The sequence below is a fragment of the Salmo salar genome, chromosome ssa10, assembly GCF_905237065.1.
Source record: "Salmo salar chromosome ssa10, Ssal_v3.1, whole genome shotgun sequence".
Lineage (NCBI taxonomy): Eukaryota > Metazoa > Chordata > Actinopteri > Salmoniformes > Salmonidae > Salmo > Salmo salar.
In genome coordinates this window covers 118939410-118962693 of record NC_059451.1, presented here as the reverse complement: position 1 = coordinate 118962693, position 23284 = coordinate 118939410, and the positions used below count along the sequence as shown (strand labels likewise).

Genomic DNA, 23284 nt, shown 5'->3' with positions numbered 1-23284 from the left:
TTTTGGTTACAACCCTCAAAATATTACTTCTCACTTGTGACAACACTCGTCAGGATGTTGTCTGGCTCTTTGTCAGGAGAAGTGTGAGAGTAGGACAGACAGCTCTTTTCTAAATATATTTTGACATGGAAAATACCCATGATTGATTTTCAGCCAACCAGGAAACACATTATTTCAACTCTAACCCTGTTCTATTGAATAATATGTTCTGCTCATAGCTAAATGTACACGGTTACAGTTAGAAAGGAACCTACCCAGGCCTGTTTAATGTAGTACTAATGCAGTACTAAAGCAACAATGAACCTTTTTTAAAAGCTGTGTCATTTCACTATGTTGTCATACTGATCATCTTCACCAGGAGACAGTGGTGTTGGTGCTGGTCTGGTCTCACTGCTGTCTCACTGTACCCTCACTGTACCTCCTCACCTCTCATCCCAGACTCTCTCTGCTCTCATCCCAGTGTCTCCTCTTCCACCAGCGAGACCTCATGATTTCTTTGACGCCCAGACCATGGATGCCATCAGACACCGGGCCATCTGCCTCAACCTGGCTACACACATGGAGAGCACCGGCAACGGACACAGTGTGGTGTTTCATAGCACGGTTAGTAAACCACTTAAAAACACTTGGTCCCGCTACAACAATCCACAAGGCCTAGTGGGATCTCTCAATCCCAAATCAAGCCCTAGCCCCTTCGTACCTTGGAGATCTGAGAGGATTGGATAGGTGTTAGCAATAAGTGACTCACCACCTGGATTCAGTACAATGTAGCAACAATTGAAATGGTGATTTCTTTTTCTTCCACTGGATAAAAGCAGAGACTCAGCAATACAAAATGGTATATCATCACTACAGTTGAGGAACAATGGGAAAGTAAATCTGCTTTGAAAGTTTATAAACTTGTAGTAGTCCATCACAACTGATAGTAGTAGTAGTAGTAGTAGTAGTAGTAGTCCATCACAACTGATAGTAGTAGTAGTAGTAGTAGTAGTAGTCCATCACAACTGATAGTAGTAGTAGTAGTAGTAGTAGTAGTCCATCACAACTGATAGTAGTAGTAGTAGTAGTAGTAGTAGTAGTAGTAGTTCATCACAACTGACAGTAGTAGTAGTAGTAGTAGTAGTAGTCCATCACAACTGACAGTAGTAGTAGTAGTAGACCATCACAACTTACAGTAGTAGTAGTAGTAGTAGTAGTAGTAGTAGTAGTAGTAGTAGTCCATCACAACTGACAGTAGTAGTAGTAGTAGTAGTAGTCCATCACAACTGACAGTAGTAGTAGTAGTAGTAGTAGTAGTAGTCCATCACAACTGACAGTAGTAGTAGTAGTAGTAGTAGTAGTCCATCACAACTGACAGTAGTAGTAGTAGTAGTAGTAGTCCATCACAACTGACAGTAGTAGTAGTAGTAGTAGTAGTAGTAGTAGTAGTAGTAGTAGTAGTAGTTCATCACAACTGACAGTAGTAGTAGTAGTCCATCACAACTGACAGTAGGAGTACTAGTAGTAGTAGACCATCACAACTGACAGTAGTAGTAGTAGTAGTAGTAGTAGTAGTCCATCACAACTGACACTAGTAGTAGTAGTAGTAGTAGTAGTAGTAGTCCATCACAACTGACAGTAGTAGTAGTAGTAGTAGTAGTCCATCACAACTGACAGTAGTAGTAGTAGTAGTAGTAGTAGTAGTCCATCACAACTGACAGTAGTAGTAGTAGTAGTAGTAGTAGTAGTAGTAGTAGTAGTAGTAGTAGTCCATCACAACTGACAGTAGTAGTAGTAGTAGTCCATCACAACTGACAGTAGTAGTAGTAGTAGTAGTCCATCACAACTGACAGTAGTAGTAGTAGTAGTAGTAGTAGTAGTCCATCACAACTGACTGTAGTAGTAGTAGTAGTAGTAGTAGTAGTAGTAGTAGTAGTTCATCACAACTGACAGTAGTAGTAGTAGTAGTAGTAGTAGTAGTAGTAGTAGTTCAACATAACTGACAGTAGTAGTAGTAGTAGTAGTTGTTCATCACAACTGACAGTAGTAGTAGTTCATTACAACTGACAGTAGTAGTAGTAGTAGTTGTAGTTGTTCATCACAACTGACAGTAGTAGTAGTAGTAGTAGTAGTAGTAGTAGTCCATCACATCTGACAGTAGTAGTAGTAGTAGTAGTAGTCCATCACAACTGACAGTAGTAGTAGTAGTAGTAGTAGTTGTTCATCACAACTGACAGTAGTAGTAGTTCATTACAACTGACAGTAGTAGTAGTAGTAGTTGTAGTTGTTCATCACAACTGACAGTAGTAGTAGTAGTAGTAGTAGTAGTAGTCCATCACATCTGACAGTAGTAGTAGTAGTAGTAGTAGTCCATCACAACTGACAGTAGTAGTAGTAGTAGTAGTAGTAGTAGTAGTAGTAGTCCATCACAACGGACAGTAGTAGTAGTAGTAGTAGTAGTAGTAGTAGTCCATCACAACGGACAGTAGTAGTAGTAGTAGTAGTAGTAGTAGTAGTAGTAGTAGTAGTAGTAGTAGTAGTAGTCCATCACAACTGACAGTAGTAGTAGTAGTAGTAGTAGTAGTAGTCCATCACAACTGACAGTAGTAGTAGTAGTAGTAGTAGTAGTAGTAGTAGTAGTAGTAGTGGTAGTAGTAGTAGTTGTTCATCACAACTGACAGTAGTAGTAGTAGTAGTAGTAGTAGTAGTAGTAGTTCATCAAAAATGACAGTAATAGTAGTTGTAGTAGTAGTAGTAGTTGTTCATCACAACTGACAGTAGTAGTAGTAGTAGTAGTAGTAGTAGTAGTAGTAGTAGTAGTAGTAGTTCATCACAACTGACAGTAGTAGTAGTAGTAGTAGTAGTAGTAGTCCATCACAACTGACAGTAGTAGTAGTCCATCACAACTGACAGTAGTAGTAGTAGTAGTAGTCCATCACAACTGACAGTGGTAGTAGTAGTAGTAGTAGTCCATCACAACTGACAGTAGTAGTAGTAGTAGTAGTCCATCACAACTGACAGTAGTAGTAGTAGTAGTAGTAGTCCATCACAACTGACAGTAGTAGTAGTAGTAGTAGTCCATCACAACTGACAGTAGTAGTAGTAGTAGTAGTAGTCCATCACAACTGACAGTAGTAGTAGTAGTAGTAGTAGTAGTCCATCACAACTGACAGTAGTAGTAGTAGTAGTAGTAGTAGTAGTAGTCCATCACATCTGACAGTAGTAGTAGTAGTAGTAGTAGTAGTAGTCCATCACAACTGACAGTAGTAGTAGTAGTAGTAGTCCATCACAACTGACAGTAGTAGTAGTAGTCATCACAACTGACAGTAGTAGTAGTAGTAGTAGTAGTAGTAGTAGTCCATCACAACTGACAGTAGTAGTAGTAGTAGTCCATCAGAACTGACTAGTAGCAGTAGTAGTAGTAGCAGTAGTAGTCCATCACATCTGACAGTAGTAGTAGTAGTAGTCCATCACAACTGACTAGTAGTAGTAGTAGTAGTAGTAGTAGTTCATCACAACTGACTAGTAGTAGTAGTAGTAGTTCATCACAACTGACTAGTAGTAGTAGTAGTAGTTCATCACAACTGACTAGTAGTAGTAGTAGTAGTAGTAGTCCATCACAACTGACTAGTAGTAGTAGTAGTAGTTGTCCATCACAACTGACAGTAGTAGTAGTAGTAGTAGTAGTAGTATTCCATCACAACTGATAGTAGTAGTAGTAGTAGTAGTAGTAGTCCATCACAACTGACAGTAGTAGTAGTAGTCCATCACATCTGACAGTAGTAGTAGTAGTAGTAGTAGTCCATCACAACTGACAGTAGTAGTAGTAGTAGTAGTAGTAGTTGTCCATCACAACTGACAGTAGTAGTAGTAGTAGTAGTCCATCACAACTGACAGTAGTAGTAGTAGTCCATCACATCTGACAGTAGTAGTAGTAGTAGTAGTAGTCCATCACAACTGACAGTAGTAGTAGTAGTAGTAGTAGTAGTAGTCCATCACAACTGACTAGTAGTAGTAGTAGTAGTAGTAGTAGTAGTCCATCACATCTGACAGTAGTAGTAGTAGTAGTAGTAGTAGTCCATCACAACTGACAGTAGTAGTAGTAGTAGTAGTAGTAGTCCATCACAACTGACAGTAGTAGTAGTCCATCACAACTGACAGTAGTAGAAGTAGTAGTAGTAGTAGTAGTCCATCACAACTGACAGTAGTAGTAGTAGTAGTAGTAGTAGTCCATCACAACTGACTAGTAGTAGTAGTAGTAGTAGTAGTAGTAGTCCATCACATCTGACAGTAGTAGGTAGTAGTAGTAGTAGTAGTCCATCACAACTGACAGTAGTAGTAGTCCATCACAACTGACAGTAGTAGTAGTAGTAGTAGTAGTAGTCCATCACAACTGACAGTAGTAGTAGTAGTAGTAGTAGTAGTCCATCACAACTGACAGTAGTAGTAGTACTAGTAGTAGTCCATCACAACTGACAGTAGTAGTAGTAGTAGTCCATCACAACTGACAGTAGTAGTAGTAGTAGTAGTAGTAGTCCATCACAACTGACTAGTAGTAGTAGTAGTAGTAGTAATAGTAGTAGTCTATCACAACTGACTAGTAGTAGTAGTAGTAGTAGTAGTAGTAGTCCATCACAACTGACTAGTAGTAGTAGTAGTAGTAGTTGTCCATCACAACTGACAGTAGTAGTAGTAGTAGTAGTAGTAGTATTCCATCACAACTGATAGTAGTAGTAGTAGTAGTAGTAGTAGTAGTCCATCACAACTGACAGTAGTAGTAGTAGTAGTAGTAGTAGTAGTAGTAGTAGTAGTAGTAGTAGTAGTCCATCACAACTGACAGTAGTAGTAGTAGTAGTAGTAGTCCATCACAACTGACAGTAGTAGTAGTAGTAGTAGTAGTAGTAGTAGTAGTAGTAGTCCATCACAACTGATAGTCGTAGTAGTAGTAGTAGTAGTCCATCACAACTGATAGTAGTAGTAGTAGTAGTAGTAGTCCATCACATCTGACAGTAGTAGTAGTAGTAGTCCATCACATCTGACAGTAGTAGTAGTAGTCCATCACAACTGACAGTAGTAGTAGTAGTAGTAGTAGTCCATCACAACTGACTAGTAGTAGTAGTAGTAGTTCATCACAACTGACTAGTAGTAGTAGTAGTAGTAGTAGTAGTAGTAGTAGTAGTAGTAGTAGTAGTAGTAGTCCATCACAACTGACTAGTAGTAGTAGTAGTAGTAGTAGTAGTAGTAGTAGTTGTCCATCACAACTGACAGTAGTAGTAGTAGTAGTAGTAGTAGTAGTCCATCACAACTGACTAGTAGTAGTAGTAGTAGTAGTAGTAGTAGTAGTAGTTGTCCATCACAACTGACAGTAGTAGTAGTAGTAGTAGTAGTAGTAGTAGTGGTAGTAGTAGTAGTTCATCACAACTGACTAGTAGTAGTAGTAGTAGTTCATCACAACTGACTAGTAGTAGTAGTAGTAGTAGTAGTAGTAGTAGTAGTAGTAGTAGTAGTAGTAAGTCCATCACAACTGACTAGTAGTAGTAGTAGTAGTAGTAGTAGTAGTAGTAGTTGTCCATCACAACTGACAGTAGTAGTAGTAGTAGTAGTAGTAGTAGTCCATCACAACTGACTAGTAGTAGTAGTAGTAGTAGTAGTTGTCCATCACAACTGACAGTAGTAGTAGTAGTAGTAGTCGTCCATCACATCTGACAGTAGTAGTAGTAGTAGTAGTAGTAGTAGTCCATCACAACTGACAGTAGTAGTAGTAGTAGTAGTAGTAGTAGAAGTAGTAGTCGTAGTCCATCACAACTGACAGTAGTAGTAGTAGTAGTAGTAGTAGTAGTAGTCCATCACAACTGACAGTAGTAGTAGTAGTAGTAGTAGTCCATCACAACTGACAGTAGTAGTAGTAGTAGTCCATCACAACTGACAGTAGTAGTAGTAGTAGTCCATCACAACTGACAGTAGTAGTAGTAGTAGTAGTAGTAGTAGTAGTCCCTCACAACTTACAGTAGTAGTAGTAGTAGTAGTAGTCCATCACAACTGACAGTAGTAGTAGTAGTAGTAGTCCATCACAACTGACAGTAGTAGTAGTAGTAGTAGTAGTAGTAGTCCATCACAACTGACAGTAGTAGTAGTAGTAGTAGTCCATCACAACTGACAGTAGTAGTAGTAGTAGTAGTAGTCCATCACAACTGACAGTAGTACTAGTAGTAGTAGTAGTCCATCACAACTGACAGTAGTAGTAGTAGTATTAGTAGTAGTAGTCCATCACAACTGACAGTAGTAGTAGTAGTAGTCCATCACAACTGACAGTAGTAGTAGTAGTAGTAGTAGTAGTAGTCCATCACAACTGACTAGTAGTAGTAGTAGTAGTAGTAGTTGTCCATCACAACTGACAGTAGTAGTAGTAGTAGTAGTCGTCCATCACATCTGACAGTAGTAGTAGTAGTAGTAGTAGTCCATCACAACTGACAGTAGTAGTAGTAGTAGTAGTAGTCCATCACAACTGACAGTAGTAGTAGTAGTAGTAGTAGTAGTCCATCACAACTGACAGTAGTAGTAGTAGTAGTAGTAGTAGTCCATCACAACTGACAGTAGTAGTAGTAGTAGTAGTAGTAGTCCATCACAACTGACAGTAGTAGTAGTAGTAGTAGTAGTCCATCACAACTGACAGTAGTAGTAGTAGTATTAGTAGTAGTAGTCCATCACAACTGACAGTAGTAGTAGTAGTAGTCCATCACAACTGACAGTAGTAGTAGTAGTAGTAGTAGTAGTGGTCCATCACAACTGACTAGTAGTAGTAGTAGTAGTAGTAGTTGTCCATCACAACTGACAGTAGTAGTAGTAGTAGTAGTAGTCCATCACAACTGACAGTAGTAGTAGTAGTAGTCCATCACAACTGACAGTAGTAGTAGTAGTAGTAGTAGTAGTCCATCACAACTTACAGTAGTAGTAGTAGTAGTAGTCCATCACAACTGACAGTAGTAGTAGTAGTATTAGTAGTAGTAGTCCATCACAACTGACAGTAGTAGTAGTAGTAGTCCATCACAACTGACAGTAGTAGTAGTAGTAGTAGTAGTAGTAGTAGTAGTAGTCCATCACAACTGACTAGTAGTAGTAGTAGTAGTAGTAGTAGTTGTCCATCACAACTGACAGTAGTAGTAGTCGTCCATCACATCTGACAGTAGTAGTAGTAGTAGTAGTAGTAGTAGTCCATCACAACTGACAGTAGTAGTAGTAGTAGTAGTAGTAGTAGTAGTCCATCACAACTGACAGTAGTAGTAGTAGTAGTAGTAGTAGTCCATCACAACTGACAGTAGTAGTTGTAGTAGTAGTAGTAGTCCATCACAACTGACAGTAGTAGTAGTAGTAGTAGTAGTCCATCACAACTGACAGTCGTAGTAGTAGTAGTCCATCACAACTGACAGTAGTAGTAGTAGTAGTAGTAGTAGTCCATCACAACTGACAGTAGTAGTAGTAGTAGTCCATCACAACTGACAGTAGTAGTAGTAGTATTAGTAGTAGTAGTCCATCACAACTGACAGTAGTAGTAGTAGTAGTCCATCACAACTGACTAGTGGTAGTTGTGGTAGTAGTAGTAGTAGTCTATCACAACTGGCTAGTAGTTGTAGTAGTAGTAGTAGTCCATCACAACTGACAGTAGTAGTAGTAGTAGTAGTAGTAGTAGTAGTAGTAGTAGTCCATCACAACTGATAGTAGTAGTAGTAGTAGTAGTAGTCCATCACAACTCATAGTAGTAGTATCAATCAAATTTCAATGAAATGTGTTTATAAAGTCCTTCTTACATCAGCTGATGTCTCAAAGTGCTGTACAGAAACCCAGCCTAAAACCCCAAACAGCAAGCAATGCAGGTGTAGAAGCACGGTGGCTGGGAAAAACTCCCTAGAAAGACAGGAACCTAGGAAGAAACCTAGAGAGGAATCAGGCTATGAGGGGTGGCCAGGAAAAACTCCCTAGAAAGGCCAAAACCTAGGAAGAAACCTAGAGAGGAACCAGGCTATGAGGGGTGGCCAGTCCTCTTCTGGCTGTGCCGGGTGGATATTATAACAGAACATGGCCAAGATGTTCAAATGTTCATAGATGACCAGCAGGGTCAGATATTAATAATCACAGTGGCTGTCGAGGGTGCAACAGGTCTGCACCTCAGGAGTAAATGTCAGTTGGCTTTTCATAGCTGATCAATCAGAGTTTCTCTACTGCTTCTTGAGACGGGTCATATATACAGTATATAGGCCAAGTTGAATCAGAGGACAAACTGGAGCAACTACCATTTTGCTTTACCCAATCATCTGAGTCTCCATAGGTTCTTATGTATTAGGGTCAAGGGGTTGATTTGGGATTCCGAGATTCTCTCATCATGAAAATGTTCTCACATCCCTCTGTGCTGTTTTTTGGATCCGTCTTTCTCACTTCAAACTCTAGGGGGCTGTTTTTGTGAATATAGTCTGTAGTCTCACTTTAGATTTTCTCAGTGAACTAGCAGTGACCCTTGTGAATGGCCCTAGGTGGGTAGACAGGAGAGACAAGAGGGGTCTGTTTTGGTGTTAGACAGTTGTTTCTGTGATTTATATTCTGAGTTTGAGCTGCATTAGCACATGAAGTCCTCTAGGGGGACATGTGCTGCTTCCCAAATGTCTCCCTGTGTCCTACATATCCATAAGACTGTTTCAAACTAGTGCGCTATAGTATTTTTATTTAACCTTTATTTAACTAGGCAAGTAGAACAAATGTCTTAATTTACAAACCCTCCCCTATCCCAGACGATGCTGGGCCAATTTTGCGCCGCCCTATGGGACTCCCGATCAAGGCCAGTTGTGATACAGCCCGGGATCAAACCAGGGTCTGTAGTGACGCCTCTAGCACTGAGACGCAGTGTCTTCGATCGCTGAGGCCGCGGCGCCACTCAAGATAGGTTGGCATTTTGTTTGTATTTTTTCATATCTTTTTCTCTTGCTGACTAACATACTGAGCAGACAGGCTTCATGCGCGTCTGTCATTGTGCGCATGTTGATTTTGTCTATCCCTACCATACCAAAACCAACTATGAACCAACTATATTAATTTGGGGAAAGGTCGAAACACACATGAAACATTCATGGACATTGAACTAGCTTGCTGTTGCTAGTTAATTTGTCCTGTGAAATAAACATTGGATTGTTATTTTACCTGAAATGCATATGGTCCTTTTTTCTGGATCTTTGTAGAATTTTTACCCATGTTGAGTTCTCTACTCCAACAATTAATCCACGGATAAAAAGTGGAAACTTACTTTGTTTTCTTTGATAAGTTTCTCCTCGTTCTTTGTTGTTTTTCTTCTTCTTTGGACTTAATATGGTGGTTTGCAACCAACCTTTAAGGTGCACCACCACCAACTGGACTGGAGTGTGGACCTCAGTTCATCTTTCAATTACCCACGCTGCTGCATGCTCGTAATAACCAATGAGGAGATGGGAGAGGCGGGACTTGCAGCGCGTCACGCATTAAAACAGAACCAAGTTCTCACGGGTTAAAACAGAACCAAGTTCTCAAGCGTTAAAACAACAGAACCAAGTTCTCAAGCATTAAAACAGAACCAGGTTCTCAAGCATTAAAACAACAGAACCAAGTTCTCAAGCATTAAAACAGAACCAAGTTCTCAAGCGTTAAAACAGAACCAAGTTCTCAAGCGTTAAAACAGAACCAAGTTCTCAAGCGTTAAAACAGAACCAGGTTCTCAAGCGTTAAAACAACAGAACCAGGTTCTCAAGCATTAAAACAGAACCAGGTTCTCAAGCGTTAAAACAGAACCAAGTTCTCAAGCATTAAAACAACAGAACCAAGTTCTCAAGCATTAAAACAGAACCAAGTTCTCAAGCGTTAAAACAGAACCAAGTTCTCAAGCGTTAAAACAGAACCAAGTTCTCAAGCGTTAAAACAGAACCAGGTTCTCAAGCGTTAAAACAACAGAACCAGGTTCTCAAGCATTAAAACAGAACCAGGTTCTCAAGCGTTAAAACAGAACCAAGTTCTCAAGCATTAAAACAACAGAACCAAGTTCTCAAGCATTAAAACAGAACCAAGTTCTCAAGCGTTAAAACAGAACCAAGTTCTCAAGCGTTAAAACAGAACCAAGTTCTCAAGCGTTAAAACAGAACCAAGTTCTCAAGCATTAACCTCGCTAGGTGGGACGTTTGCATGCCACCCTAGTCAACAGCCAGTGGAATCCCGTGGCGCGATATTCAAATACCTTAGAAATGCTATTACTTCAATTTCTCAAACATATGACTATTTTACACCATTTTAAAGACAAGACTCTCGTTAATCTAACCACACTGTCCGATTTCAAAAAGGCTTTACAACGAAAGCAAAACATTAGATTATGTCAGCAGAGTACCCAGCCAGAAATAATCAGACACCCATTTTTCAAGCTAGCATATAATGTCACAAAAAGCAAAACCACAGCTAAATGCAGCACTAACCTTTGATGATCTTCATCAGATGACACTCCTAGGACATTATGTTATACAATACATGCATGTTTTGTTCAATCAAGTTCATATTTATATCAAAAAACAGCTTTTTACATTAGCATGTGACGTTCAGAACTAGCATTCCCACCGAACACTTCCGGTGAATTTACTAAATTACTCACGATAAACGTTCACAAAAAACATAACAATTATTTTAAGAATTATAGATACAGAACTCCTTTATGCAATCGCGGTGTCCGATTTTAAAATAGCTTTCGGTGAAAGCACATTTTGCAATATTCTGAGTAGATAGCCCGGCCATCACAGGCTAGCTATTTTGACACCCACCAAGTTTGGTACTCACCAAACTCAGATTTACTATAAGAAAAATTGGATTAACTTTGCTGTTCTTCGTCAGAATGCACTCCCAGGACTTCTACTTCAACAACAAATGTTGGTTTGGTTCCAAATAATCCATAGTTATATCCAAATAGCGGCGTTTTGTTTGTGCGTTCAAGACACTATCACAAGGGTAACGAAGGGTGACGCGCCCGGCGCGTTTCGTGACAAAAAATGTCAAAATATTCCATTACCGTACTTCGAAGCATGTCAACCGCTGTTTAAAATCTATTTTTATGCGATTTTTCTCGTAAAACAGCGATAATATTCCGACCGGGAGTCGTTGTTTTCGTTCAAAGACTGAGAAAGTAAAATGGACTCTTCATGTGCACGCCTGTCTCATTGTTCTCAGATCGACCACTTACCAAATGCGCTACTGTTTTTCAGACAGTAACTGCAGAGTCATCATTCAACGTTCTGGCGCCTTCTGAGAGCCTATGGTAGCCTTAGAAAATGTCACGTTACAGCAGAGATCCTTTGTTTTGGATAGAGATGACAAAGAAGGCCAAGAAATGGTCAGAGAGGGCGCTTCCTGTTTGGAATCTTCTCAGGTTTTGGCCTGCCATATGAGTTCTGTTATACTCACAGACACCATTCAAACAGTTTTAGAAACTTTAGGGTGTTTTTTATCCAAATCAAACAATTATATGCATATTCTAGTTACTGGGCAGGAGTAGTAACCAGATGAAATCGGGTACGTTTTTTATCCGGCCGTGCAAATACTGCCCCCTATCCCCAACAGGTTAAGCATTTCTCAACTTGTGTGGTGAGTGATGTTTCAGCCATGTATTAATAGCTGGGTACCTCTGAGTAGTTAGTGTCCATGTGCAGAGTGAAATGGGGATTTTTATGAATGACTGTCTGTAATATCACAGAGCACCACTAGAGAGCACTGTGTCCACTTCAGTAAACTGCTTTCAGGTTGGTTGGAATGTCAATGGAATGGCTTAATGTCACTAGGCAGTATCCCATGGGTTGGTCTGCACACATTCCCACACTCTCATTACAATACTCTATCACTTCTGGGGCTGATCTTTTAGCACAATTTTCCAAATGCCTGTATCGCAAGAATAACGTTTAGTTTATTTTTTTCTCTCTTCTGTTTTTTTATGAGTGTTTGTACGCTTGTTCTCATGTTGTCTTTTTGGTCTCGTCGCTCTTTCTGCTGTGACTGTGAACCTTCCCGTTTACATACATACAGACCCAACACCAAGCCCCTCCCCCTAACACCAAGCCCCTCCCCCTGCCACTCACAACAGCAAAGTTGAGAGATCACTTCTTCTTCTCTGACAGCAAGCGGTTTGAACTCGATATTTGTGGTTTTGGTCCAACAGAATGGGTCATATGAAACACATTGAGACATTAATTTACTGTGAGAGGAGAAATGAACCTTTCCAACGATACACTTTATGTCTCAACTACTCAAATATCACTCAGAGCAGAACTCTATACTAAAACGGCAGTATCAATGAGCATTGATACCGTTAGCAGCATTTTAGCCAAAGACTGTTATACTAGCTGTCTAGTCTGTGTTTTATAAATGTGCGATGAGCATAAAACACAATTATATAAGGAATTGGCAACTCGTTCTCATTCTGAGAAATAAGGTAGGCCACTTGATTTCAACATCTGAACAAAGTGGACAGGCTAGTATGCTGTTCAAACAGTTGGAGATGGACAGAAGGGTGGGTTCATAACAATTCAACTGTTCTACCTTGTTAGCTAGCAGATAGATCCTTGTTAGCTAGCAGATAGATCCTTGTTAGATAGCAGATAGATCCTTGTTAGCTAGCAGATAGATCCTTGTTAGCTAGCAGATAGATCCTTGTTAGCTAGCAGATAGAGCCTTGTTAGCTAGCAGATAGATCCTTGTTAGCTAGCAGATAGATCCTTGTTAGCTAGCAGATAGAGCCTTGTTAGCTAGCAGATAGAGCCTTGTTAGCTAGCAGATAGAGCCTTGTTAGCTAGCAGATAGATCCTTGTTAGCTAGCAGATAGATCCTTGTTAGCTAGCAGATAGATCCTTGTTAGCTAGCAGATAGATCCTTGTTAGCTAGCAGATAGAGCCTTGTTAGCTAGCAGATAGATCCTTGTTAGCTAGCAGATAGATCCTTGTTAGCTAGCAGATAGAGCCTTGTTAGCTAGCAGATAGAGCCTTGTTAGCTAGCAGATAGATCCTTGTTAGCTAGCAGATAGATCCTTGTTAGCTAGCAGATAGATCCTTGTTAGCTAGCAGATAGAGCCTTGTTAGCTAGCAGATAGAGCCTTGTTAGCTAGCAGATAGATCCTTGTTAGCTAGCAGATAGATCCTTGTTAACTAGCAGATAGATCCTTGTTAGCTAGCAGATAGATCCTTGTTAGCTAGCAGATAGAGCCTTGTTAGCTAGCAGATAGATCCTTGTTAGCTAACAGATAGATCCTTGTTAGCTAGCAGATAGATCCTTGTTAGCTAGCAGATAGATCCTTGATAGCTAGCAGATAGATCCTTGTTAGCTAGCAGATAGATCCTTGTTAGCTAGCAGATAGATCCTTGTTAGCTAAACTTGAAATATAAAGATTAGCTGGCTAATCATTAGCACGTGGGCTTGTGCTTGAGAGATTGTTTAAGACCTGTGTTAATTTTCTATAATGCCTGCTGCAAGATGTTGGTCATTGGTGAAAGTGCATTATGCATGGTTCTGGTTAAATTTGGAACTAAAAGGGAAAAATCATAAACAGACTTGAAAGCCAGATCAGTGATTATTGCTAAAAAGCAGGTTCAACTATTTTGATAAAATAATACAATGATTAGTGGGTCTGATGGTTGTGGAAGGTTTATATTTAGCCTGGGTATAACTTCACACGTCCTGAATTCATTAGGTTATTGCTGACTGTTTGAAATGCAGTGTATTTTACCTTTAATTGTACAACAAAGCTTTTTTTTTGTAAGAAAACATTTAAAAAGAAATCTAGATATACAGATATCGTGAATCACCCATAAGTTAAAAAAAGAAAAGCAAGATATGATTTTTAGGCCATATCGCCCAACACTAAGCACTTCCCAGTACCTGATTAATTCCTAGTTAGCAGAGCTGGAATAATACTTACCACTGCTACAGGCCCAGTCTGCCCCAGTCTCTATTCTGGAGTCCAGGGTCTGTGCCAGGCAGTATACTGCTTTAAGCTGCCCTGCCTCTCCTCTCCTGTCAACGCTGCCAACCATGGTGAAATCCTGCTTTGTGCTGTTGAGGCCACGGACAGACACACACACCCCCACCCACACTCCTCCCACGGTGTCCTGGCTCCAGGTCAGAGCATGTGACTTTCTCAGTGAGTTTCTCAGTGAGTCAATCTCAGAGAGCAAGAGTCACGACCAGAGATGGCCTCTCCTCTTTTCATAACTGAACAGGTATACAACAAAGGTCTGAAGTGTGGCTCGCTTGACGTGTGGTGAATCACTCCTGAGGTGGGCTTTACTCCTCTTCCTCTGTTCTTCACATCACTACGCCACGCTAACATGTGCATTGACTCCAAACAGGCTCATTATGCATCGCCGCACTACATACTCAAAAGAGCCTGTCCTGTTGCCAAATAAAAAAAGATAAATGCTTTAGCAAACACACACACACACACACACAGCACACAGCACACAGCACACAGCATACACACATGTACACACAGCATACACACAAACAAAGCACAAACAAACACAGCACACCGCCGGCCAATAATTTTAAAGGCGATAAGAAAAAGGCTTGAAGAGGTTAAGCGAGGCAACCGCATTTTGAAACGGAGCCAGAGGAGGGGGAGGGGAGGAGGGGGGGCAAGAAGGAGAGATGGGGGGGGGGGCAAGAAGGAGAGATGGGGGGGCAAGAAGGAGAGATGGGGGGGCAAGAAGGAGAGGGGGGAGAGACCGAGGGAATAAGATAAATGGAGGGAGAATATAGGAGAGAGAGAGACTGGGAGGGAGAATATAGGAGAGAGAGAGACTGGGAGGGAGAATATAGGAGAGAGAGAGACGGGGGGAGAATATAGGAGAGAGAGAGACGGGGGGAGAATATAGGAGAGAGAGAGACTGGGAGGGAGAATATAGGAGAGAGAGAGACTGGGAGGGAGGGAGAATATAGGAGAGAGAGAGACGGGGGGAGAATATAGGAGAGAGAGAGACTGGGAGGGAGAATATAGGAGAGAGAGAGACTGGGAGGGAGAATATAGGAGAGAGAGAGACTGGGAGGGAAAATATAGGAGAGAGAGAGACGGGGGGAGAATATAGGAGAGAGAGAGACTGGGAGGGAGAATATAGGAGAGAGACTGGGAGAGAGAATATAGGAGAGAGAGAGACTGGGAGGGAGACAAAGAGCAAGGAGGAGGAGGGTGAAGAGGAGGTCCAGGTCAGATGGAATGGGAAGGAGGGCTGACCGGTTGGGTAAAAATGACAAAACGAGCGTCCATCCATTGTCCTACTCTCTGACCCCTATGGTTAGGTCCACAGCTGAGGGCCAGCCAGGGAGGCTGTGTGTCTCCCCAAGGGCCATCCAGACTCACCCTGGCCTGGGGAGAGGAGCAGGGCTGTAACCCTGGAGTGGTGGAGGAGTGGAGGTCCTGGGAAGGTGTCCAGTGGACTTCCTAGTGTGTGTGTGTGTGTGTGTGTGTGTGTGTGTGTGTGTGTGTGTGTGTGTGTGTGTGTGTGTGTGTGTGTGTGTGTGTGTGTGTGTGTGTGTGTGTGTGTGTGTGTGTGTGTGTGTGAGCCTTGATGTTTACGATGGGATATTTTTGTTATTCGGCCAAACTGCGTCATCCTGAGCTTCACCCCTGACACCAGACAGGCACCCCCCTCTCCTTCCCTCACTCCTCTCTCCCCCTCACTCACCCGTTCTCCCTCTCATTCACTCATGCCTTTCCCCCTTACTGGCCCTCCCCCCTGGCTGACCCTCCCCCCTCACTGTTTGTTCTACAGTTTCACTCTCTCTCCCTTCTCTCACTCTCCCTCACTCTCTCTCCCTCACTTTCTCACTCTCTCCCACCCTTCTGTCTCTCTTTCACCCTCACTTTCTCTCACCCTTCTGTCTCTCTTTCACCCACACTTTCTCTCACCCTTCTATCTATCTCTAACCCTCACTCTCTCTCACTCTTCTCTCTTTCTCTGTCTGTCACTGTGGAAGATAAACCTATGTCTATCACTCTGGACACTCAGATCTGTTGTTTGATAAGGCATTCAGGGTTGTGTTCAGATCTGTTGTTTGATAAGGCATTCAGGGTTGTGTTCATTAGGGTACAATGTTGCGAAACATTTTGCACCAAACGGAAGAAAACCAACTGAAACAGGGAGAGACTACTTGAACATGTCCATTAAGAAACGTTCATTTTTATATACAGCTGAAGTTGGAAGTTTACATACACTTAGGTTGGAGTCATTAAAACGTGTTTTTCAACCACTCCACAAATGTCTTGTTATCAAACTATAGTTTTGGCAAGTCGGTTAGGACATCTACTTTGTGCATGACACAAGTAATTTTTCCAACAATTGTTTACAGACAGATTATTTCACTTATAATTCACTGTATCACAATTCAATCAAATGTATTTATTTCAATCAAATGTACTTATAAAGCCCTTCTTACATCAGCTGATGTCACAAAGTGCTGTACAGAAACCCAGCCTAAAACCCCAAACAGCAAGCAATGCAGGTGTAGAAGCACGGTGGCTAGGAAAAACTCCCTAGAAAGGCCAGAACCTAGGAAGAAACCTAGAGGAACCAGGCTATGAGGGGTGGCCAGTCCTCTTCTGGCTGTGCCGGGTGGAGATTATAACAGAACATGGCCAAGATGTTCAAATATTCATAGATGACCAGCACGGTCAAATAATAATAATCACAGTGGTTGTAGAGGGTGCAACAGGTCAGCACCTCAGGACTACATGTCAGTTGGCTTTTCATAGCCGATCATTGAGTATCTCTACCGTATTTCAATTCCAGATGGTCAATAGTGCCTTTAAACAGCTTGGAAAATTCCAGAATATGATGTCATGGCTTTATAAGCTTCTGATAGGCTAATTGACATCATTTGAGTCAATTGGAGGTGTACCTGTGGATGTATTTCAATGCCTACCTTCAAACTCAGTGCCTCTTTGCTTGACATCATGGGAAAATCAAAAGAAATCAGCCAAGACCTCAGAAAAAGAATTTTAAGACCTCCACAAGTCTGGTTCATTCTTGGGAGCAAATTCCAAATGCCTAAAGGTACCATGTTCAACTGTACAAACAATAGTACGCAAGTATAAACACATTGGGACCACGCAGCCGTCACACCGCTCAGGAAGGAGACGAGTTCTGTCTCCTAGAGATTAACGTATTTTGGTGCGAAAAGTGCAAATCGATCCCAGAACAACAGCAAAGGACCTTGTGAAGATGCTGGAGGAAACAGGTACAAAGTATCTATATCCACAGTAAAACGAGTCCTATATCGACATGACCTGAAAGACCGCTCAGCAAGGGACAAGCCACTGCTCCAAAACCACCATAAAAAGCCAGACTACGGTTTGCAACTGCACATGGGGACAAAGATCATACTTTTTGGATAAATGTCCTCTGGTCTGATGAAACAAAAATATAAAGTTTGGGCCATAATGACCATCGTTATGTTTGGAGGACAAAGGGGGAGGCTTGCAAGCCGAAGAACACCATCCCAACCGTGAAGCATGGGGGTGGCAGCATCATGTTGTGGGGGTGCTTTGCTGCAGGAGGGACTGGTGCACTTCACAAAACAGATGGCATCATGAGGAGGGAAAAATATGTGGATATATTGAAGCAACATCTCAAGACATCAGTCAGGAAGTTAAAGCTTGGTTACAAATGGGTCTTCCAAATGGACAATGACCCCAAGCATACTTCCAAAGTTGTGGCAAAATGGCTTAAGGTCAACAAAGTCAAGGTATTGGAGTGGCCATCTCAAAGACCTGACCTCAATCCTATAGACATTTTTTGGGCAGAACTGAAAAAGCGTGTGCGAGCAAGGAGGCCTACAAACCTGACTCATTTACTCCAGCTCTGTCAGGAGGAATGGGCCAAAATTCACCCAACCTATTGTGGGAAGCTTGTGGAAGGCTACCCGAAATGTTTGACCCAAGTTAAACAATTTTAAAGGCAATGCTACCAAATACAAATTGAGTGTATGTAAACTTCTGACCCACTGGGAATGTGATGAAAGAAATAAAAGCTGAAATAAATCATTCTCTCTACTATTATTCTGACATTTCACATTCTTAAAATAAAGTGGTGATCCTAACTGACCTAAGACAGAGAATTTTTACCAGGATTAAATGTCAGGAATTGTGAAAAAACTGAGTTTAAATGTGTTTGGTTAAGGTGTATGTAAACTTCCGACTTCAACTGTATCTGCTGCATTCCCTACTCAACACAACCCTGAAACTGCATGGGCCTGCGTTGCCCCTTTAATTGACAGAATCTTGCACTATCCTTTTAAGGTAGCGACCCAGTGCAGGGCTAATGAGTATGAACCTGTTGACGCTGACAGAGGAATCATGGGCTAGAGACTCCCAGGCCTACTTAATTAAAATGGCAATGAAGCATATGCCAGTGTGTTGCAGAGAGACTCTCAGCAGTAGGGTTCTGATGTACTGTAGAGGACATGGCAGTGGCCAGCCTGTGTAGAGCACAGTACAGCATATCCAGGGCCATTGTTTTTGGACCAGGGTGAAAGAAAGAGGATCTCTCTCTCGCCCTACTCCATGTGGTACACATATACCGACACACGTCTTACAGTGCAGTAGCCAGACGTTGGGAGAAGAGAGGCCTTGCTAAGAGGCAGCCACTACATTGCACAGGGAGACTGAGCCTCCACTAAACTAGCCCCAAACACAACACAAAGCGAAAGAGACTAGTGAGAGACTAGTGAGCGACAGAAGAGAGAGAGAGAGAGAGAGAGAGAGAGAGCGAGCGACTGGAGAGAGAGACTTGAATGAACTACAGGACAAAATACAAACCCTTCAACCCAAAAAGGCCTGTGGTGTTGATGGTATTCTAAATGACATTATAATATATACAGACCAGAAATTCCAATTGGCTATACTTACATCTTCCCCAATATTTGGAACCAAGGACCCCAATCCACAAAAGTGGAGACAAATTTTACCCCAATAACTACCATGGGATATGCGTCAACAGCAACCTTGGGAAAATCCTCTGCATTATCATTAACAACAGAATCATACATTTACTCAGTGAAAACAATGTACTGAGCAAATGTCAAATTGGCTTTTTACCAAATTACCATACGACAGACCACGTGTTCACCCTGCGCACCCTAATTGACAAACAAACAAACCAACCAAAGGTAAAGTCAAACTTCTCACCCCCCAACAGGCTCATTATGCATCGCCGCACTACATACTCAAAAGAGCCTGTCCTGTTTCCAAATAAAAAAGATAAATGCTTTAGCAAACACACACACAGCACACACACACACGTACACACAGCACACAAAGTGCACATACAAAGTGCACACCGCAGGCCAATAATTTTAGAAGGCGATAAGAAAAAGGCTTGAAGAGGTTAAGTGAGGTAACCGCATTTTGAAACGGACTGAAGAGTGGAAACGGAGCCAGCGGGGGGGGGGGCAAGAAGGAGAGAGACAGAGGGAGAATATAGGAGAGAGAATATAGGAGTGAGAGACTGGGAGGGAGAATATAGGAGAGAGAGACTGGGGGAGAGAGAGAGACGGGGGGAGAATATAGGGGAGAGAGAGAGACGGAGGGAGAATATAGGGGAGAGAGAGAGACTGGGAGGGAGAATATAGGAGAGAGAGAGAGACGGAGGGAGAATATAGGAGAGAGAGGGACTGGGGGGGGAGAATATAGGAGAGAGAGAGAGACTGGGGGGGAGAATATAGGAGAGAGAGAGACTGGGAGGGAGAATATAGGAGAGAGAGAGACTGGGAGGGAGAATATAGGAGAGAGAGAGAGACTGGGAGGGAGAATATAGGAGAGAGAGAGAGACTGGGAGGGAGAATATAGGAGAGAGAGAGACTGGGAGGGAGAATATAGGAGAGAGACTGGGAGGGAGAATATAGGAGAGAGAGAGACTGGGAGGGAGAATATAGGAGAGAGACTGGGAGGGAGAATATAGGAGAGAGAGAGACTGGGAGGGAGAATATAGGAGAGAGACTGGGAGAGAGAATATAGGAGAGAGAGAGACTGGGAGGGAGACAAAGAGCAAGGAGGAGGAGGGTGAAGAGGAGGTCCAGGTCAGATGGAATGGGAAGGAGGGCTGACCGGTTGGGTAAAAATGACAAAACGAGCGTCCATCCATTGTCCTACTCTCTGACCCCTATGGTTAGGTCCACAGCTGAGGGCCAGCCAGGGAGGCTGTGTGTCTCCCCAAGGGCCATCCAGACTCACCCTGGCCTGGGGAGAGGAGCAGGGCTGTAACCCTGGAGTGGTGGAGGAGTGGAGGTCCTGGGAAGGTGTCCAGTGGACTTCCTAGTGTGTGTGTGTGTGTGTTTTCAGTTTGTGTGTGTGCGCGCACATGCATGTGCCCGTGTGTGTTCCCTGTGTGTGAGCCTTGATGTTTACAAAGTCTTCTCACGCTTTGTTGATTTCAAAAAAGCTTTTGACAAAAATGTTCATGAGGGTCTGCTATACAAATTGATGGAAAGCGGTGTTGGGGGAAAAAACATACGACATTATAAAAAACACAAACAAGGAGCATGTTATAAGAAAAGACTATCAGCGGCTAAAAAAAAGGGAAATAACATCTACAGTGCATTCAGGAAGTATTCAGACCATTTGACTTTTTCCAAATTTTGTTACGTTACAGCCTTATTCTAAAATTCATTAAATCGTTTTTTTTCCATCATCGAGCTACACGCAATAGCCCATAATGACATCACAATACCCCATATTGACATCACAATACCCCATAATGACGTCACAATACCCCATAATGACGTCACAATACCCCATAATGATAAAGCCAAAAACAGGTTTTTATAAATATTAGCAAATTCATAAAAAATGTAAAACTGAAATATCACGTTTATAATAAGTATTCAGACCCTTTACTCAGTACTTCGTCGAGGCATCTTTGGCAGCGAATACAGTCTCGAGTCTTGGGTATGACGCTGCAAGCTTGGCACAGCTGCATTTGGGGAGTTTCTCCCATTCTCTGCCGATCCTTTCAAGCTCTGTCAGTTTGGATGGGGAGCGTCGCTGCACACAGGTCTCTCTAGAGATGTTTCGATCGGGTTCAAGTCTGGGCTCTGGCTGGGCCACTCAAGGTAATTGAGACTTGTCCCAAAGCCACTACTGTGTTGTCTTGTCTGTGTGCTTAGGGTCGTTGTCCTGTTGGAAGGTGAACCTTCACCCCAGTCTGAGGTCCTGAGCGCTCTGGAGCAGGTTTTCATCAAGGGTCTCTGTAATTTGATCCGTTCATCTTTGCCTCGATGCTAAATAGTCTCCCAGTACCTGCTGCTGAAAAACATCCCGCAGCATGATGCTGCCACCACCATGCTTCACCGTAGGGATGGTGCAAGGTGTTCTCCAGATGTGACGCTTGGCATTCAGGCCAGAGAGTTTAATTTTGGTTTCATCAGACCAGAGAATCTTGTTGCTCTTGGTTTGAAAGTCCTTTAGGTGCTTTTTGGCAAACTCCAAGTGGGCTGTCATGTGCCTTTTACTGAGGAGTGGCTTACAGAGATACAAAACAAGTTAGAGGAAAAACAAAAAGAACTGGAGGAACTTATTCAAGAACGATCTAATGTAATCTATTACAAAAATAAAGCAAACTGGATGGAATATAGAGAAAAATGCACCAAATGCTTCTTAAATCTCCAACGCAGGAACATTATCAAAAATAATTTGCAGAAACTTGTTACTATAGACAGTCATCTATGATTCTCAGAATTATATTTTAAAAGAGGAAGCTAAATATTTTAAACAGATGTTTTCTTTTCCGTCTCATCTGTCTCTGAATGACGATTGCAATAAGGAATTCTGTCCAAATAATGAAAATTGACAAATGCACAAAAAGATCAGTGCGAAGGCCAAATTACACTTTTACGAACACACCTATAGTATAAACCAGCCATAACAGCTACTTCTCAGAGAGTTTTGAACTGTCAAGAGAAGTTAAACAAGGGTATCCACTGTCACCGTATCAATTCGCAATGGTCATTTGAAATGCTAGCTATTAAAATCAGATCAAATAACATTAGAGGATTAGAAATCCAAGGCTTTAAAACAAAAGTGTCCATGTATGCCGATAACTCAAGTTTTATATTAAGTCCACAAGCTAGATCCCTGCAATCTCTCATTAAAGCTATGGATAACTTTTCTGGCCTCTCTGGACTAAAACCTAATTATGATAAGTTTACCATATTACATATTAGATCTTAAATAAATGCAATTTTACATTACCCTGCGGTTTACCTATAAAATGGACTGTAGACATATTTGGTATTCATATCACAAAATATATAAATGAGCTCTCTACAATGAATTTTAATAGAAAACTAGTGAAAATAGAAAATATCCTGCAACCATCGAGAGGTAAATACCTGTATATTTATGGAAAAATTACACTTAACTATTTAGTCATATCTTAGATTACTCAATTACTTATGGCGCTGCCTACCCCTGATTTTAGTTTTTCAAATCATGTGAGCAAAAAACATTTAGCTTTATCTGGGATGCTAAACCAGACAATATAAACTGTGGCTATCTACACTACTGGTCAAAAGTTTTAGAACACCTAATCATTCAAGTGTTTTTCTTTATTTGTACTATTTTCTACATTGTAGTATAATAGTGAAGACTTAAACTATGTAATAACACATGGAATCATGTAGTAACCAAAAAACAAATCAAAATGTATTTTAGATTTGAGATTCTTCAAATAGCCACCCTTTGCCTTGATGACAGCTTTGCACACTCTTGGCATTCTCTCAACCAGCTTCACCTGGAATGCTTTTCCACCTGTCTTGAAGGAGTTCTCACATATGCTGAGCACTTGTTGGCTGCTTTTCCTTCACTCTCTCGGTCCAACTCATCCCAAACCATCTCAATTTTGTTGAAGTCGGAGGATTGTGGAGGCCAGGTCATCTGATGCAGCACTCTATCACTCTCCATTCTTGATAAAATTGCCCTTACACAGCCTGGAGGTGTGTTCGGTCATTTTCCTGTTGAAAAACAAATGATAGTCCCACTAAGCCAAACCAGATGGGATGGCGTATCGCTGCAGAATTCTGTGGTAGCCATGCTGGTTAAGTGTGCCTTGAATTCTAAATAAATCACAGACCGTGTCACCAGCAAAGCACCCCCACACCATAACACCTCCTCCATGCTTTATGGTGGGAACTACACATGCAGAGATCATCCGTTCACCCACACCGCGTCTCACAAAGACACGGCGGTTAGAACCAAAAATATCCAATTTGGATTCCAGTC

At 41.7% G+C, this 23284-nt stretch overlaps 1 protein-coding gene across 4 annotated transcripts in view; it reads left to right on the top strand.

Annotated features, from left to right (window-relative positions):
• The window catches only part of LOC106561744 (zinc finger protein aebp2), a 105480-nt gene that overhangs the window by 15424 nt on the left and 66772 nt on the right, over nt 1-23284 (top strand). For 3 of the 4 annotated variants that reach the window (XM_014125972.2, XM_014125974.2, XM_014125975.2), the window contains exon 5: nt 461-603. In XM_014125972.2, coding sequence (XP_013981447.2) covers nt 461-603 — 143 coding nt within the window. The remainder of the gene's footprint in view (nt 1-460; nt 604-23284) is intronic. The other variant, XM_014125973.2, reaches the window with a different exon arrangement.